This window comes from Rhinoderma darwinii, chromosome 4 (genome assembly GCF_050947455.1).
Source record: "Rhinoderma darwinii isolate aRhiDar2 chromosome 4, aRhiDar2.hap1, whole genome shotgun sequence".
NCBI classification, from domain to species: Eukaryota; Metazoa; Chordata; class Amphibia; order Anura; family Rhinodermatidae; genus Rhinoderma; species Rhinoderma darwinii.
In genome coordinates this window covers 115,990,072-116,010,345 of record NC_134690.1, presented here as the reverse complement: position 1 = coordinate 116,010,345, position 20,274 = coordinate 115,990,072, and the positions used below count along the sequence as shown (strand labels likewise).

Genomic DNA, 20,274 nt, shown 5'->3' with positions numbered 1-20,274 from the left:
ACCACTCCATCCGACGCTTGGCATTGGGGATGAAAGGCTTGTATGCAGCTGCTCTGCCATGGAAACCGAGCCATGAAGATCCAGCGCGCACAGTTTGTGCTGAGGTTAATGCCAGAGGTTTGGAATTCTGCAGTCATGGAGTCAGCAGAGCATTGGTGACTTATGCCCTATGCACCTCGGCACTGGGCGACTCCCTCTAACTTTACGTGGTCTGCCACTTTGTGGCCGAGTTGCTGTGGTTCCTGACCACTTCCACTGTGCAATAAAACCACTCACCGGTGAATATCCAGGACGGCAGAAATTTCACCGACTTATTACAAAGGGAACATCCTATTAGAATGCCATGGTCTAACTCAGTGAGCGCTTTAGAACGACCCATTCTTTCACTAACGTTTATAAAGGCGACTGCACAGCGAGGTGATGGATTTTCTACACCTGTGGCAATAGGACTGAATGAAACATCTGAATTCGATGACAGAGGGGGAGTCCCAATACTTCTGTCTATATAGTGTACTTTAAGATGCAATACCATACACAACTCATTGACAGGTGTGGCATGCTTTTAAGGGGGGGGGGGGGTGTTTTTCTATTCCTGTATTATGAATTTAAACTTTTACTAGTCAAAAATGGGCAAACGGCCATTGGGAGGAATGGGAGGAAATTGCAAAGATAGAACTTCACATCTAAAAAATTCCTCTTAATCCAAAAAATAAAAAACAGGATGGATTCAATTTGTAAATGCACTTTTAGACTCCATTGACAAAAGCAAAAAGTGTAGAAAAAGCACAAATTGGCAGCGAAAGTATAAGGCCTTAAGAGTCAAACAATTCTTACAAACTACCCTCTCCAATTTCAATGGCTCAAAACAATCCAGTATGTATAAGTGTGGGTGAGCAAAATAAGTCTGAAATTACAGAGCGGTTTTTGCCTGAAAACAGCTCCTGATTTTCAGACGTTTTTGTAACTACTCGCGTTTTTCGCGGCGTATTTTACGAACGTTATTGGAGCGGTTTTTAAATGGAGTCAATGAAAAACGGCTCCAAAAACATCCGAAGTGACATGCACTTTGACGCGGGCGCCTTTTTACGTGCCGCCTTAACAGCGGCGCGTAAAATTACACCTCGTGGGAACAGACCATTGTAAAACCCATTGAAAGCAATTGGCAGATGTTTGCAGGCGTAATGGAGCCGTTTTTTCAGGCGTAATTCGAGGCGTAAAACGCCCGAATTACATCTGAAAACAGTGCGTGTGAACATACCCTTAGAAATCCATCCCACCAATGCTTCACATAACAGTTGAGTGAGAATTCTCAGGCTTGGTCAAAAGTTTCAGGATTTAGTCTAACAGTACGACTAGTGTTTAACATAATAAAGGTAGTTCCTAAAGTCACATTGCTTCTCTGAACGAAACAAGCAATCTGGAGGTTAAACGTGATAATGGTCTGATTTATCAGCTTCGATTAACACTACACAAGTAACCACTTGAGAAAACGAGGCAAGAGGCCCCTAAAATAAAAAAATAAAAAAAAGTGGAGGGTCTCACAGGCAGGGTTGTAGCTACCGGACAGTTCACAATCCCATCCATTCATTAGCGTTCCTGGAAGCAGTTCATACTGGTCAGCTATCTGTGGAAAACCATCTGTGCTCTGTTCTTATTCCAACACAGTCATATTTTACTTGTCTTCAGAACGTGGAGGACTTCTCAAGGAACGTTCTACTTTCCACCCAACCACTATGCCCAGATGCAGCTTCAGAAAAACCATCTCCGTTCATGTTGGAGCCTGCAAGCCATAAGTTTCAAGCAGATCAACATGTGGCTCAGTGGTTTGTTGTGGCAGTCTAGGACATTAACCCCTTCGGGTTTTTATTTTTCGATTTAGTTTTTCACTCCCTGGATTTCAAGGGCCGTAACTTTTATTTTTCTGTCAGTGGTGTGAGGGCTTATTTTTTGCGGGAGGAGTTGTAGTTTCTTATGGTAAGTTCCATATAACGTACTGGGAAACTGAAAAATAATAATTTGCGGGCTGAAGTTGGAAAAAAACTTATTCCTCCATAGTTCAATAGTTTTTTGGGTTTCGTTTTTACGGCTTACACCGTAATATGTGCACCCCATTAAAGACAGAGAAACGTCCGAGCAAGTAGGCCAACGTATACTACTACTTAGCCAACATCTAGGTTACGTGAATGGACAGCTTTAAACTTCGTTCACACTTGGTGATCGCAGTGTGCAACAAAATATATTTTGACCCATTGAGGTCTAAAAACACAACTAAATAAAATTGTCCATATGGTCTACAAGCCAGATGGTTTTCCAATTAAATTTTAGTTTTTTGTTGTTTTTTTAAGAACCATTTCACTTTATATAAAAGGACAATCTCTGATCAGTGAAAGGGTTCATCCATCCGAGTGGTTTCAAAAATTACACATACAAAAACAGCCTAAATTATACAGACTCTGAACGTAAAATATTTTATGTTCAAACAGATTCACCTTTCAACAGCTTTAGGCCTTTGTATGTACAGAGCTATTCTACGTCAGAAGGATTGCAGCAAACCGATGGAGCATGACAATTTTCCTGGCTAATTTGTACGGAATCGAATAGAAAAAAAAAAACTATGAGATAGACGACACAGTAAGGGTATGTTCACACGGCAACGCAAAAACAGCTCCTGAATTTCAGACGTTTTTTACAAGTGCACGCATTTTTCACGCCGTCCATTACGGATGTAATTGGAGCGGTTTTTCAATGGCGTCAATGAAAAACGGCTCCAATTACGTCCCAAGGAGTGTCCTGCACTTCGACGCGGGCGTAATTTCACGCGCCGTCTTTTGACAGCAACGCGTAAAATGACAGCTTGTCTGCACAGAACATCGTAAGACCCATTGCAAGCAATGGGCAGATGTTTGCCGACGTATTGGAGCCGTCTTTTCAGGCGTAATTCGAGGCGTAAAACGCCTCCATTAACCCTGAAAATAGGTCGTGTGCACATACCCTTAATGTCCTCTATGTGCTTCGTATTTAGTCACGTGCATGAGGCTGTTAAAAATGGAATGCGCTTTTCATTAATGAAGTCACACTGAAATGACATGCGCTATTCACACGAACGTGTCCATTTTGCGCACTTAAAAAACGTGTTGTTTCCTGCGTTGCAGTTGTGTGTGGTATCAGTGTACGGTACGCATCTGCGATTTTTTACACGCGTAAGTCACACGTTTTTTACGCCCGCAAAATAACCTGAAGGGTGTTTTTTTCCCCCTCAAATTTCTTTAGCAACTGTTGCGTGAAAAAACGCATGGAAGACAGATGTGCTGTCCGTGATTTTCACACACCCATTGACTTCAATAGGTGAATGATGCGCAAAAGACGCACAAGTATAGGACATGCAGTGAGTTTCACACAGCGGACACGCTGCGTGTAAAACACAATGTCTGAATGGCCCCATTGAATTGCATAGGTCCGTGTGATGTCCGTTGCTAATGCGCGTAACACGGACGTGGAATACTATCGTGTGAATAAGGCCTCCGGGTATGTTCACATACTTCGCAAAAAATAGTCTGAAAATACGGAGCTGTTTTCAAGAGAAAATAGCACCTGATTTTCAGACGTTTTTTAATTAGCGTTTTTTACAGCCGTTTTTCTAGAGTGTCAATGAAAAACAGTTCCAAAAATCGGCTCAAGATGTGACATGCACTACTTTTTCGCGGGCGTTTTTCAACGCAGCCTTTTTTCAAAACGGCCGCATAAAAAAAAAACACCCCGTTGCAATAGATCGCCGTTTTTCCCATTGAAATCAATGGGCAGATGTTCGGAGGCCTTCTGCTTCCGATTTTTCGTGTGAACATACCCTCATACTTTTCCTCTCCTGGTTTTGGCTTAATACTACTGATGGAAAACACGGTCGTGTGAAAGTGGCCTATGGCTGGAACATGCAGTTTTTGCGGCAGTTGCTTGAGCCAAAAACACAGGAGTGATAGGTCGTCTCTCTTTTTTGTATCCAGTCTTTCCTTTTACACCTTCCTGACATTTCACGTATGGTTAAGTCATAGCCGGGTAGGGGGAAGTATGGAACGGGCTCACGGAGTGCACCCGTTCCATATGATGCGGATGTCAGCTGGTCACAGCTGTATGTTACAGCCGACACTTCACAGTAACGAGCGGGAACGCACTCGTTTAACCCATTAAATGCCACGGTCAACAGCGACCGCGGCATTTAAATAGTTAGAAAGAGGGGGCGACTGCAATCACGATGTGGCGATGGTTGCTATGGCTGCCTGGAGGCCCAATGAGGGCCCCCAGGTCTGCCATCTTTGTTAACTCCCATTAAACCCTGCCAGAGGTGGTTAAAGTCCCCTTGACTTAAAAAAAAATAAAAATAAAAATTAGTAAAATAAGTGTTTTTTTATGTAAAAAAAAAAAAAAAAAAATTAAAGTTAAAGAGTCTCTGTCACCAGATTATAAGTGCCCTATCTCCTACATAATCTGATCGGCGCTGTAATCTAGATAAGTGGTTTTTATTTTGAAAAACGATCATTTTTGAGCAAGTTATGAGCTAGTTTAGATTTATGAAATTTCACTGTATAGTTTGATAAAAATTAATTGTGCTCCCACAATATGAAGAATTTATAAGGTTCACTGAAGTAACAAATGAGTAAAAAATACCTTTTAATAGTAACTTGTTAAAAACAGGGGTAACACACCACTGTGACATAAGCCCCACCGTGATTATTAAAAAATGTATTAAACAAAAAACACTGAGTCATTATGATGCATGTATCTCGGTGTTTGTAACGATATTTTGTCTGGAATCAGCATATATCCAGGGCACACCAGTAGTACAATCCCCAAATAAAGCACAGGTGTCCGAATGAATCGGCTCTCCTAGTGCTGGGTGTAACACAATATGACTGTCCCCAATGCAAACATTCCATAAACAATAAACGACCCTACGCGTTTCAGATACTCATCCTCAGGGGTCCGTATCTTGGTAACTCTGGCCTCTTCACCAGCGATAGTGATATTCACCAGCAGATATTCTGCTGTGCGTCACGGCAAGATGCACGTATCGATGTCAACGGCATACTTCATTGCAGGCGCTAGGTTACTATAAACGCTAAAACTCCACCCCTCGTATTAGGCGGCAACACATGAACTGACCAATCCCAGCACCCACTCGATTCGTGACACCTGCCCATGTGACCCCCCGCCGTCAGCTGACAACCAGGGGCCATCATCGGCCGCATCAACCCGAACGCGCAGGCGCAGTAGAAGCCAAGGACAAGTCGCCCGGACTGCCAAACACGAGGAGGTAAGCGCTACACGATAATGTATTATAAGTATATCTTGCGGGACAGTTAAACACCGCAAGTAGACTACCTCACAGAGCAACTCAAAAGTAATTAAACACATGTGAGGTGGGCAAGAATACTGGATCCCTCATAACAGGAGGGACCGACAGGCGATCTCCAAATGTATCGGCTGACCCATATGGCCATCTCAAAACTTAGTATATTAGGCAATATGAACTCACCCACCTTATAGGCAACCCAGTGGAGAAAGGCCACCCATAAGGGAATGGTGAGGCATGTTAAATAAAACATGTATAATTAGTCTGCTCATTTAAACCTGCTGGTTGTATACATTCCAGTCTATGGATCCATTGTGCTTCTTTGCGTAAAATCAGGTTGTCCCAGTCCCCTCCTCTTTTAGGGGGTCTAACAAGTTCAATTGCTTGAAACTTTAAGCATGATGCCTGACCTTGGTGTTTAGCATGCACATGCTTAGATATTGGGGTGTCCCTAACATGGATAATATCTCCAACATGCTCCCTAATACGGCGACGAAATTGTCGTCCATGCCCCCTTAACTATGTGGGTAAAACAGCACATGTGATTAGGTAGACCACTCCCGCTGTCTTGCAATTGACATAATCACGGATATTATATTGTTTCTGTGTAACAGCACTAGTGAAGCTATTCCCTTTAAAAATGAATTCACAGGCTTTACAGCTACCACATCTGAAGGTGCCTGGTATTTGTCTATCCAGCCACGTACCCCTAGGTGAAATGGGGTCAAAACAGCTATGCATGACTCTGTCCCTTATGTTTTTCCCTCTCCGATACGTAACAGACGGCCTCTGTGTGATCTGATCTACTAAATCTACATCAGAACTGAGAATACGCTATATAGAATACACAGAAATACACAGAAACAATATAATATCCGTGATTATGTCAATTGCAAGACAGCGGGAGTGGTCTACCTAATCACATGTCCATGCCCCCTTAACTATGTGGGTAAAACAGCACGACAATTTCGTCGCCGTATTAGGGAGCATGTTGGAGATATTATCCATGTTAGGGACACCCCAATATCTAAGCATGTGCATGCTAAACACCAAGGTCAGGCATCATGCTTAAAGTTTCAAGCAATTGAACTTGTTAGACCCCCTAAAAGAGGAGGGGACTGGGACAACCTGATTTTACGCAAAGAAGCACAATGGATCCATAGACTGGAATGTATACAACCAGCAGGTTTAAATGAGCAGACTAATTATACATGTTTTATTTAACATGCCTCACCATTCCCTTATGGGTGGCCTTTCTCCACTGGGTTGCCTATAAGGTGGGTGAGTTCATATTGCCTAATATACTAAGTTTTGAGATGGCCATATGGGTCAACCGATACATTTGGAGATCGCCTGTCGGTCCCTCCTGTTATGAGGGATCCAGTATTCTTGCCCACCTCACATGTGTTTAATTACTTTTGAGTTGCTCTGTGAGGTAGTCTACTTGCGGTGTTTAACTGTCCCGCAAGATATACTTATAATACATTATCGTGTAGCGCTTACCTCCTCGTGTTTGGCAGTCCGGGCGACTTGTCCTTGGCTTCTACTGCGCCTGCGCGTTCGGGTTGATGCGGCCGATGATGGCCCCTGGTTGTCAGCTGACGGCGGGGGGTCACATGGGCAGGTGTCACGAATCGAGTGGGTGCTGGGATTGGTCAGTTCATGTGTTGCCGCCTAATACGAGGGGTGGAGTTTTAGCGTTTATAGTAACCTAGCGCCTGCAATGAAGTATGCCGTTGACATCGATACGTGCATCTTGCCGTGACGCACAGCAGAATATCTGCTGGTGAATATCACTATCGCTGGTGAAGAGGCCAGAGTTACCAAGATACGGACCCCTGAGGATGAGTATCTGAAACGCGTAGGGTCGTTTATTGTTTATGGAATGTTTGCATTGGGGACAGTCATATTGTGTTACACCCAGCACTAGGAGAGCCGATTCATTCGGACACCTGTGCTTTATTTGGGGATTGTACTACTGGTGTGCCCTGGATATATGCTGATTCCAGACAAAATATCGTTACAAACACCGAGATACATGCATCATAATGACTCAGTGTTTTTTGTTTAATACATTTTTTAATAATCACGGTGGGGCTTATGTCACAGTGGTGTGTTACCCCTGTTTTTAACAAGTTACTATTAAAAGGTATTTTTTACTCATTTGTTACTTCAGTGAACCTAGTTTAGATTTATGCTAATGACTTTCTTAATGCACAACTGGGCGTGTTTTTACTTTTGACCAGGTGGGCGTGGTACAGAGGAGTGTATGAGGCTGACCAATCAGTGTCTTACACTTCTCATTGTTCCAGCCCAGCTTCTTTCACTGCACAAATCACACTGTGCTGTGGATCATGCTGGGCTGGAACAATGAGAAGTGTATGACACGGATTAGTCACTGATTGGTCAGCCTCATACACTCCTCTGTACAACACCCAGTTGGTAAAAAGTAAAAAACACGCCCAGTTGGGCATTAAGAAAGTAATTAGCATAAATCAAAAATTGCTCATAACTTGCTCAAAAATGATCGCTTTTCAAAATAAAAACCACTGCTGTTATCTACATTACAGCGCCGATCAGATTATGTAGGAGAGAGGGCACTTATAATCTGGTGACAGAACCTCTAAGTTAAATTAAGTTTTAAGTTAAAAAAACCTTTTTCCATTTCCCCCCTAGAGCACAGTAAAGAAATAAAATAAAACAAACATAATTGGTATCGCCGCATCCGTAAAAGTCTGAACTATTACAATATATAATAATTTTCCCCGCACGGTGTACGCTGTAAAAAATAAAAAGTGTAAACGCCAGAATCACTATTTTTTGGACACCTCATTTACCACAAAAAATTTTTAATAAAAAGTGATCAAAATGTCGCATGTACCCCAAAATAATATCATTAAAAACTACAACTTGTCCTGCAAAAAATAAGACCTCATACCACTTAAAAGCGACGGAAAAAAAACAAAAAACAAGAATTTGTCGACAATACATTTTTTTACACTTTTTTTCTTTGTAAAAGTAGTAAAATATAGAGAAAAAAAAATAATATATATATATATATATATATATATATATATATATATATATAATTATTTGGTATCGCCATAATCTTATTTACCCGCCGAATAAAGTTAACATGTTTTAATTGCACAGTGAATTCCGTAAAAACTAAACGCAAAAAACAATGGAGCAATCGCTGTTTTTTCTCTTCATTTTCTACCCAAAATAATTTTTTCCCCGTTTCCTAGTACATTATATGGCACAATAAACGGTGCTACGAAAAACTACAACTCGTCCCGCAAAAATCAAGCCCTCATGACTATATAGATGGAGAAAAAAAAAAAAAAAAAAAAAAAAAGTTATGGCTTTTGGGAGGTGGTGAGGAAAAAACGAAAATTAAAATCTGAAAGTGGTTTATGACGGGAAGGGGTTAAAGAAGCTCTGTCACCAGATTTTGCAACCCCTATCTCCTATTGCAGCAGATCGGCGCTGCAATGGAGATAAGAGTAACGTTTTTTGTTTTTTTAAATACGAGCATTTTTGGCCAAGTTATGACCATTTTTATATTTATGTAAATGAGGCTTTCTAAAGTACAACTGGGCGTGTTTACAGTAAAAGTACAACTGGGCGTGTATTATGTGCGTACATCGGGGCGTTTTTACTTATTTTACTAGCTGGGCGTTCAGACGAGAAGTATCATCCACTTCTCTTCACAACGCCCAGCTTCTGGCAGTGCAGACACACAGCGTGTTCTCCAGAGATCACGCTGTGACGTCACTCACTTCCTGCCCCAGGTCCTGCATCGTGTCGGACGAGCGAGGACACATCGACACCAGAGGCTACAGTTGATTCTGCAGCAGCATCGGCGTTTGCAGGTAAGTCGATGTAGCTACTTACCTGCAAACGCTGATGCTGCTGCAGAATCAACTGTAGCCTCTGGTGCCGATGTGGCCGACACGATGCAGGACCTGGGGCAGGAAGTGAGTGACGTCACAGCGTGATCTCTCGAGAACACGCTGTGTCTGTGCACTGCGAGAAGCTGGGTGTTAACGAAGAGAAGTGGATGATACTTCTATACACAACGCCCAGCTAGTAAAAGAAGTAAACGCCCAGATGTACTTTTATTTTAAACACGCCCAGTTGTACTTTAGAAAGCCTCATTTACATAAATATAAAAATGGTCATAACTTGGCCAAAAATGCTCGTTTAAAAAAAAAAAAAAAAAAAAGTTACTCTTATCTCCATTGCAGCGCCGATCTGCTGCAATAGCAGATAGGGGTTGCAAAATCTGGTGACAGAGCCTCTTTAAGCTATGTTCACACGGCACAAAATAAAAAAAGTGTAAATGTGTCAACTACGCTAGCGTTTTTATGAAGAGTTCTTAAAAATACAGGCGTTGACACTCCCATTGACTATGGGAAGATTTGGCACGTTTTTGGCGCAAAAGAATTGACATGAGTCTTCTTTTTCACGCAACGCATTTAAAAATGCTCATGTAAAAATAAGGTGATGTACCAACAGCGAGCTTTCCAATTGATTTGAATAGGAAGCTTAATGAAGCGTTTTTCTTTTTTGAGGAGTATTTCGGCAGGTAAAACATGAAAAAATATTTTTCCTTTTTGTATCCACCCTTGTGTAGAGCTAAAACTACGTGTGTGATTCCAGGTGAATGCCGGGTCCACACGGACGCAAATGCAGTAGATTTAACGTGCGGAAAATCCACAATGGATTACAGCACCAGCCATGTGGATAAAATCTGCTGAAATTCCACATGTTTCGCATGGAAATCAGAGCATGCGGCAGATTATTAAATAGAAAATGCTCTCACTTATCAGTATCAACATGTCCTACAGTTCAGATCTAAGCTGTAAGGCACGCCGATACTCAAGACCGGTAAGTAGCAGATTCGTTTTTTTATCCCCTATAAGTGCTTTCTGAAGTTTCACTTTAGAGAAGGCGTCATCAGTATTTGGTGCGTGGCTGCGTGATTTTGGCACATATGGCATCGTTCTGACACTTTTATGTTTAGAAACAGAAATGAAGGAAGTGCTTTTATTTTTGCCTTCATTTCTTGAACTGTTGCGCGAAGTGGGTCCGTGTGTTGCGCGTGATTTTCACGCACCCATTGACTTCAATGGGCGTGTGATGTGCGAAAAACGTTCAAGTATAGGACATGTCGTGAGTTTTACGCAGCGGACACGCTGCGTGAAAATCACGGACTGTCTGAACGGCCCCCATTGAGTTATATAGGTCCGTGCGAGGCACGTGATTTTCACGGACGTAAAACTACGCTCATGTAAATAAGGCCTGAGAAACCCATGGGTTTTCTAAACCAGACAACCCCTTTAACAGAGTGAGAAATATTGTTAGTGGCCATTTCCCGGAAAGGTGGGATAAAACGTTTAGTGAAGGAAATTAATCAAAACTAGTGAAAAGAAAAAAAGGGGTGCAATTTCCCATAAAACTCATTTTACAGATTGTCTTAAGAAGGCAGCAACTTGGTTGGTGGATATGGACAACCACAAGACTTTTCCCTTTGCACGAAAAATCTTCCTCGGTGTCCTTTTAAATGGAGGACACAAATTTGTACCAAGTACAGGAAATTATCTTCCCCCACAAATGACACCTTTATCTCCAATTCCTTTTGGCGCAATGATAGCTTACTGACTGCACTTGGAACACTGCCTAAAAAGGTGGCAGAAGGCCCTTTTATACCGGGTGATTAATGGGCAGACAAGAGCTCATAGGACGCACGTTGCTGATAACTGCCCTGTGTGAATGAGCAAACGCTCGATCATCTGCTGATCGTATCATTCTAAAAAAGTGAAATACTATCGTTGGCAGCACACCTACCTGTGTAAACGCGCTGCCGACATGATAATGTATGGGGATGAGCGATAGGAGTAATGACCGCTCGTCCCCATCTATAGCTCTGTGTGACCGGAGCAAACGAGCGCCGATCAACAATGTCCCGTTGATCGGCGCTTGCTGCAGCGGCCGCTTATTGGCCTTTGTAAAAGGCCCTTTACTATCCATCACAACCTAAATGGTTATAGTTTTGAAATGAAGATAAAATAGCCGTCAGCCTCAGAACTCTGTCCACAAATATTGTGAGCGTCTGTCAGGGGTTCCATTGCTTGACGGTAAAAATAACAGCATACAGCGATACTCTTGCCATTGACAGTTCTTATTATAAGTCAATGGGAACATCAATCACCATTTGGATCTATTGTACGACAGATCCATCACACCCCCATGGCTTGCGTTGATGCTAGTGTAAACAGAGACTAACTACTCTCACATTTCAACCAATGGTTGTACCGCAATCAAAAAATTACCCATCCACAGGATGGGTGACAATTGTCTGATCGCTGGGGCCTCCACAGACTGCAAGATTCCTGAACCCCCTTGTTCTTTCTTACATCGGTCTACCATGCTCACTGCCGCACCATTCATAGTCTACGGGAATGATGAAAACAGCTCAGTACAGTGCTCAGACATTGCGGCAGACACTGAATGCAGAGGAAAACCGTGTGTGTGTGTGTGTGTGTGTGTGTGTGTGTGTGTGTGTGTGTGTGTGTGTGTGTGTGTGGGGGGGGGGGTGTGATCGGAATCAGCATTCTTACCATCGGTGGGGGTCACAGCGATTAGATAATGTTAGGAAAGGTGATGGTCAATTCTGGGACAACCCCTTTAAGACTAGGTTCTCGCCACATTCCAACAGGACACACAAAAATGCAGGCTCATTTTTTCTGTCCTGTTGTAGAACAGGATCCAAGCAGATCCTGTTTTTGTTCAATATAAGTCAATGCCAATGGGATGCAACTGTATAGTAATCCTGATCTAAGGGCGCCTTTTTTCTAATTGTGGTGGGGGTTTAACAAACGTTCAAGAGGATGCAAAAAAACGTGGTCTGGTTGTTATGACTAAGACACGATTTACCCTACAACAGAGATAAAGAAAAAAAAAAAACAGACGTTAGGTGCTGGTAGTCATTATTTTTTAATTTATAAAGACTTGACTGACCGAAAACACACACACACACGAAAGAATCGCACCAACGTTTCGTATGTGCCTACCTCATTGAAGATTGATGTTCCATTTTTCCAGGAATGCCTGCTTAGTCATGGAAGTGAACAATCATTACACCAGGCTCTGTTCACACTGCTGTCATGGCTTCACTTTTAAAAAGGACTCATGACTCAACATGACTGATATGTAAAGAATCTCAATGGATCTTTTTTTTATTTAGTATATAGAATAGCACAGCAGAGAACAGAACTGACAGGAAGGAGCCATGAGGTCAGTATGAACAGGGCTTTAGTATTGGTTGGTAACTTAGACCTGTGCACAGGTGTTGTGTTGTCATTTGCAATGTATTATCATTAGTGTTAGGAATGTATCCAGAATTTCTGGTGAGATAAATGTAAAGGGCCAAGTCATTCTCTGGCGTCTACAGAATCTCTGTGTGTAACACGCTTGACAGGATGCCTAAATAATTCCAGAACTTCATTTTATAAAGTAGCTCTATGGGGGAGACTAGGAAATGTGGGAAAGAGGGACTACTTGTCATGTGCATCCTTTAAGCCAGTTACATATTGATAATGTGATTGGTTCAAAAGCTGCATGTGACAAGAACTCCGTGGCTTAGGACTCTTACAAGCATTAAAGGGGTAGTCCAGGATTATAAAGACATGGCTCCTTTCTTCCAGAAACAGTGCCACACCTGTCCACAGGTAGTTTGTGGTATTACAGCTCAGCCCCATTAATTTACGCAGAGCTGAGCTGCAATCCAGACAACCCATGGACAGGTGTAATGCTTTTTATGGATTTTTTGGGTTGACAGTCTGCCCTGTTCAGCACTCCATAGGATAGCAGAGGGAACTTCTACCATAGTTTCGAGGATCTATACAATAAGTTTATATTGTTACAGGCGTTTCATGCAGTAGGACAAAAAAATAATTTATAAAAACTGTACAAAATAGATGACGCGGCCTAGAACCTCTACTTTCACTTCACATTGGAAATTACGTATACAAATATACCCCTAGCACTTCATGGATTATTAAAGTATGGAACCAAAGAAAACCTGTTTGCAGTTCTACATTACCAACCAAAGCGGCAGGAAGGGATTTTTTTACCTCAGGAAATAAAAGAGACTTCAGGAAGAACGCAAGGCTGCTCATGAATGGTCAATATGTCCAGGACCATATTGTACTAGTGATCTCATTGCAGGGGCAGGAACAAGTGCCATCACATGTATCAGCCAATTAGAAACACAGAGGTCCAAAAACACGAACTTTTATTATCATCCTTTATTCATCTAGGAGTCAGGCCCAGCACAGGACTCAGCTGCACAGAAAACATTCATCCCCATCACCTCCTGCCCCAGTGGAGCTTACAATCGAATAACCCCACACCAAGCACCAACTTCTGGCACTCGCTCAGAGGTAACAAATTCTACCATAGAAATGGAACGTACACTGCTGAATGCTGACGTTTTGGGATCATATAGATGTCACATGTTTACAGTGTCCATGATCAAGAATCTGATACAAGTAGTGTAGATGAACCCGGGCTCACTACTGCAGAGGGACGAACGCCTTACACACATTAACATACAAAAGTGCTCCCGGGAGCGCAACTATGAAAAACAACGTGTGGATATCGCAGTCGTATTTTTTGCAATGGTAATGGCGCACAAAACAAAAAACGGAACAACTTGAACTCAAAGATCATAAAAATCATAGAAAGCGGCTTCACCCACAATGAATTACAACACATAAGGCTGCCAAAATTCTGGCATATACAGGGATCTTTCATAAAAGGGAAGAAAAGTTACATCTGCAGAGCACATGTCCGTCTTGCACTCTTAAAAAGGGATTGTCCCAAACGTGACTTCCACGATATTTGAATAAAGAAGGTCATAAAGTTGACAGCTTTGGGGGGTGGTCATCAATCCCAAAAATGTCCTAGAACGGATGTCAACCACTCAAGTCAAGAGTCACCCTTATATCAAACTTTTACACCATATTATAAAAGACCCATTTGGGGGTATCCAACTAAACGTACCCTCAAGTGGCGAACGAGACTCGGATTAGAATTACAAAACTGTTCTAAAATTGGGAGCCCATGACACCATGTCAGTTTCTGAGCTCAACCATTCTGAACTATGGAGTTGACCTAGTCAGAGGCGAAGATAAGCCAAAAGGGATCCTGTAGTGTTTTTGGCGACGATACCCCGACCAAAAAACACATTCTGACACTTCCGAAAACTAAATGGAAAGTGAACGCTGATGTGAACCGGCCCGGTGAATGGTTATGTGGACCATTTTACTGCAACAGTGGCTTTCTAAACTATTCAGACTGCGAAAGTTACTTTGACACCCTCAGAACCACTGGTAGAACTTATAGTAGGATTTCATTACATAAAATGCTATATTAACTGTTCGCAAGACAAAATTTGCCAGACATCTAAATGTACTAACAGTCCACCAGCACAGGAGAGGAGGGAATCACAAATAGTACGGTTAAGTCCTTAAAGGATTGTCCAAGTGCTAGAGATCTTCCCAACGTGGTGTAATTCTTAGCCAGATGCCTGGATTACATATGCACACGGCCATATATTTATAGCCAAGGACGAGATAAAATCCCACGTTTGATGTTTTCAGCAATACTGCTGAGTGAAGGGTCACCTATGAGTCGGCAGACCTGCCTCGGTTTTACTACAAATTCTGCGCTGTGCCAGGTGCCGCCCACAGCTAGGGCAGCCTGCCCCACACTCTGATACGCTTCCTGAGCTATGTGAAAGATTAGACTGGATTATCTGGACACAAACATTAAACGGACCCTCCAAGAACCAACTCCGCTGCTACAAAAGGACAAAAGTCATTCTACTACAAAAAGTTTGCACTGGAGCTGAAAGGGTAAAAGATTTGTCTTCACTTTAGAAAACCTGTTGGACAAGAGTGTCACTCAGCGGTACATCAGACGATGTATGAGAGTTCCTGGAAAGAAATGCATGTATAGCAATAAGACAAATGTGAAATACTCCATACCTGTCATCCTCACCATCAACACCGATAGGTAAACCAAATACGGGTAATTGAAGAGGGTTGGTTAGAGGGTCCATGATAGGAACTTTCACAAATGACTTCTCAGAAATCAAGGTGATTGGCAGATGAGGTAGGGGTTCCGACCTTCTTCGGTCATCGATTTGACCAGCCAATGGCTGGGTCTGAAACGGACTAATGGTGGACTGTGGCAGGCTCGTATGTACATTGCTTGTACCTTGCACAGACGGAAGTCCAACTGTTGGGATCAAGCTGTTACTTCTACTGACAGAAGTATGGCTACTCAATGGAGACTGTACAAAAGTCAAAGGAGCAATTGGCATAGTAACAGGGGTAGCCGACAAACTAGGCACACTACTTGTTATTCCAGAAACCCCACAACTGGGCACACTGTGCGGGCCAGGTGTCGTGGCATGGTGCCCACCAGGAATGTTTGAGAATTGACTACTTCCAGTCACTTGTTGCTGACTTAAAGTTTTCTGTTGCACCCCACCAATAGACCCCACACCTCCTGTTTGTTGCATATGAACTGAATGGCTCTGGGTAGTTGGCGCACTCTGCAACGGTCCTGATCCTTGACTGACTGGGTCACCGGGTTTTGAATGAAGGCCGATAACGTGCGCTCCTCCACCTGCTTGCAGGGGCTGGCCTGGAAGACTGGATGGAGCCCCAGTACCTGCTGCTATTTGACTGGATCCCTGCGACTGTAGAACAGATAGATGTTGCCCATACTCAGCCTGGCCGGAGACCTGTGTGCCCATCATATGTCCTGACTGCATTTGGGCCTGGGAGTAGGTGAACTGTTGGGGTGGAGCAGCTGAAGCATTGGTCTGCTGCTGCTGACTGATAGACATGCTTGTCTGGGCTGCAGCTACATTCTGAGGTGCTGGGCCATTGTGCCCACTCTGTGCATGAATATAGGACTGGCCTGGTTGCCCCATCATCTGCTGAGCACCAGGATACATGGACTGAGCAGCACCCTGAGACACGGCTCCACCTATAGGCTGCTGCTGGGAGATCTTGTCGGGGTGCAGCAGCTGTGACACAGCAGTAAGGGAAGTGTCAGCTATAGACTCCGGGCCATGCCCTACATGCACAGAGCCCACGGTGGCGCCCAGGCCGCTGTCCCGGTCTGCAGTGTGATCATAGTGCCGGATGGAGTCCGCAGTCCTGGTGATCACAGTACCGTCCGAGTCCCGGTCATAATACTCCATGCACGTCCAGCGGCCCCGCCTGTACGGCTCTCCGGAGCCGTGGTCTAATTTGATCACTCGGAAACGTGAGCTGCAGGCGGCCGTGCTGGTCGTAGTAATAGCAGCAGTGGGGGAGGAGGAGATGGGGGCCACGCTGGTGGGTGTAGCCGCCTGAGCGGTGTGGTGGTGGGCAGCAGGTTGGCTCGGAGCCGTGTGCCCGCTGCTTCTAGTTGCGATGAGCGGGGCATCCTGCTGCACATTAGGAGACATGGTGACGGGAGTCTCGGGGTCTCCCACGTTATTCAGCGTCTCCTCAGACGAGCTCCTCTCCACCACATCCTCAGGCCCGTAGTCCGTGGCCCGGGACACATCAAAGATCTCGGAAGAGACATCCTCGGTGCGGGGGTCGTCGGGATCGTCCAGGCTCTCGTCCTCCGTAATGCTGCTGGCCGCCTGCGCCGTGGTCACGCTGGTGATCTGGAAGCAGCTCTTCTTCTTAGCCGGCATCTTGGACATGATGAGGGGCAGAGCCGAGACACGTCCCTCGGGGAGGGCGGAAGCGGCGGTCCCGCTCTGGGTTAGCTTCTCACTGAAGTCCAGGGAAGGGAGGGGATTCCCGGTGTCAACGTCTAACGCAACGCAGACATCTCTGCGACCCCGCCGGTATCGATGAAGGTTCGGTGCTGCAGGCCCTGGATAGGCCCGGCCTCCTCTGTCACCACTGTCCGAGGATGGTACAGGCCGCTGCTCTTACAGATGGCGCTACCGGCTTCAGCCTATGTGGGAAGCCTGAAGTGGGAGGAGGGGGGGATAGGCCGTGGCTCCCCCGCTCGCCCCTACCTGCACTCCAGTGCGACAGACATGTCAGTATTAGGATGTGGCGCTGTCCTGTCCCCGAATCACTGAGAGGAAGTGAGAGACGCTGAGGAGCCTACAAAGTACAAGGAATAAATGTCTGTTAGTGACGACAGCCCCGCCTCCCGCGATGTGACCTCAGCCTCCTCCCCGCTTCCACCTCCTTTACTGCTGCCTCACTCATACACTCAAATTCAAACCGCTATCATCACTGTACACAAGATGGCCGCCAGGGGCACTGTGCAAAAAAAACAAAAAACCTGGTGGGGCTGCAGTCATTCATAAATCCGTTCTATTGGTTAGACTGTACTGCGTCATCAGGAGGCGGGGATGAGAGGCAGGACAAACCATTCCTCTCGAGCATTGCTGTGGCAGGCGGAGAAGGGGGTGGTGCTGATGGTACGTCCCAGCATTCTGCTGCTTTATCTGAGAGCGGGTTGAGTTGCAGTCAGCTAGCTGCTATTTTTAACCCGTTCATGACTGAAGCTGTAGTGTAGGCTGCTTGGTATAGAGGTGCTGAGGAGGGGCGTAGCTATTGGGGGTGCAGAGGTAGCAGTGACCCGGGCCCTGGAGCCTGAGAGGACCCAAAAGCCCCTCAACTGCATAAGCGCTAGCTGATAGCGGACATGTAATATGCTTCATAAAAATTGGGGGATTGTTAACCCCTTACTGACCAGCCTTTTTTAGGCCCTAATTACCAAGCAATTTTGTTCGTTTTTCTATAGTCTCATTCAAAGCGTTATAACTTTTTTATTTTTCCGTCGACATAACTGCGTGAGGACTTGTTTTTTCTGGGATTAGTTGTACTTTTTAATGGCAGCATTTTGGGGTACATATTTTTTTTTATTTACTTTTTTCAGGGGAATAGAAAAAAACCCTGAAATTCCACCATTGTTCTATGTGTTTTAAATTGACGCCGTTCACTGTGCGGCGTAAATAACACGTTACATTACGACTTGCACAATAAAAATACCTTTGAACTAAAATGATTTGTTTTTGCGTCGTCGCTTTCCAAGTGCCGTAATTTTTTTTGCAGGACGAGACGTACTGTTTTGGGGTACATGGGACTTATTGGTTAGCTTTTATTATGACTTTTTTTGGAGGGCAATGGAAAAAAATAGCATTTTTGGCATTGTTTTTTTTTTTTTTTTTTTAAAGAGGCTCTGTCACCACATTATAAGTGCCCTATCTCCTACATAAGGAGATCGGCGCTATAATGTAGATGACAGTGGTTTTTATTTAGAAAAACTATCTATTTTTACCACGTTATTAGCGATTTTAGATTTATGCTAATGAGTTTCTTAATGCCCAACTGGGCGTGTTTTTACTTTAGACCAAGTGGGCGTTGTACAGGGGAGTGCATGACGCTGACCAATCAGTGACCAATCAGCGTCATGCACTCCTCTCCATTCATTTAGTCAGAGCATAAAGATCCTTTTAGATCACTATGTGCTGTCTTATACTAACATTAACAATACTGAAGTGTCTTGACAGTGAATAGACATTCCTTCCAGCCAGGACGGGATGTCTATTCACAATCCCGACACTTTGCTAACGTTTGTGTGGGACTTACAGCAGAGCAAAGCGTAATCTCGCTGTAACCTGTCATTTATTTATTTATTACAGTTACTTATATAGCGCCAACATTTACAGCGTGATCTCGCGAGATTACGCTTGCTCTGCTGTAAATACCACAGAAACATTAGCGAAGTGTCGGGATTGTGGCTGGAAGGAATGTCTATTAACTGTCTAAATACTTCAGTAACGTTAATGTGTCAGTATAAGACAGCACATAGTGATCTAGCAGGATCCCTATGCGCTGAATAAATGAATGGAGAGGAGTGCATGACACAGGAAAAAAGGAAGTACTTGCACAGATGTTAAAAACGCATACCGCACGCAAAGCACACTGATGACACACGGACATGAAATAGGCTGCTTTTTACGCACAGAAATCTGACACGCTCGTGTGAATGTAGCCTTAATATCCAAGACCTACAATGGTTTACTGGTAAATAAGGACCGAGTATACTTATCATAAATGACATGTAGTTACCGCATCAATACTCGTCCAGCTGATCACACAGACACAGCAAGTACCCGTACGATCAGGAGTGGGGCAACAGCTGTAATACAAAGCCGCTATCCCATTCTAAAGGTGGAGTTCAGAGGAACTTAGATCAGTTTAACTCATGAACAGGGAATGTGGAATTGGTAAGAAAAAATCTGGCTATGTTCAATCTCATTGTAAGACATGTTTGGAAAAGGTTTTAGAGGAAGAGTCTCCCTCTCTGATGAACAACATTAAAGACCTGGTCAAAAATGAAGTTAAAAATGACCTCATCTGGCAGATTTTAGTGCAGTAATTGCATTTAGTGAAGATGAAGTCCAGTCAGAAGGTGAAGAAGAGGGGCTACTGTATTTGGAATACGATTGCTCTTCTGAGGAGGAGCTCTTGGAATAAGCCTCTCATTCTTACGAAAAACAGACCTTTTGATTAAAGCTCTAAGGTCCACTATAGACCTACAGGACTCTAAAGAGGCGAAGCCTGTTCAGGATATGATGTTTGAAGGGCTAAGGCCCAGGAAGAGAAAAAGGTATTACCAGTCCATGAAAATGTCAGCCTTAATCGCCAATGATGGAAGAGGGCTATACTTCCTGGTAAAGGACATTAAGATTGATTCTCTTGTTGCAAAATAGCTTTATTGCCTTTTTAAGAGAGGTCCCTAAAGGATTCCATGGATAAATGGCTGAGGTGTACCTTAACCCCTTAAGGACGCAGCCTTGTTTTGACCTTAAGGCTCAGAGC

General features: G+C 43.9%; 1 protein-coding gene across 3 annotated transcripts in view; it reads right to left on the bottom strand.

The window, feature by feature from the left end:
* The window catches only part of TSC22D2 (TSC22 domain family member 2), a 64,333-nt gene extending 46,472 nt beyond the window's left edge, over positions 1–17,861 (bottom strand). The window contains exons 1-2 of one of the 3 annotated variants that reach the window (XM_075861492.1): positions 17,726–17,861; positions 15,403–17,541 (exon numbers count right to left, since the gene is read on the bottom strand). In XM_075861492.1, the coding sequence (XP_075717607.1) occupies positions 15,403–17,126 (1,724 nt within the window). In that variant the 5' untranslated portion in view covers positions 17,127–17,541; positions 17,726–17,861. Of the gene's footprint in view, positions 1–15,402; positions 17,693–17,725 lie in introns of those variants that run through there. The other 2 variants (XR_012883132.1, XM_075861491.1) reach the window with 2 other exon arrangements.
* Between the last annotated feature and the right edge of the window lie 2,413 nt (positions 17,862–20,274).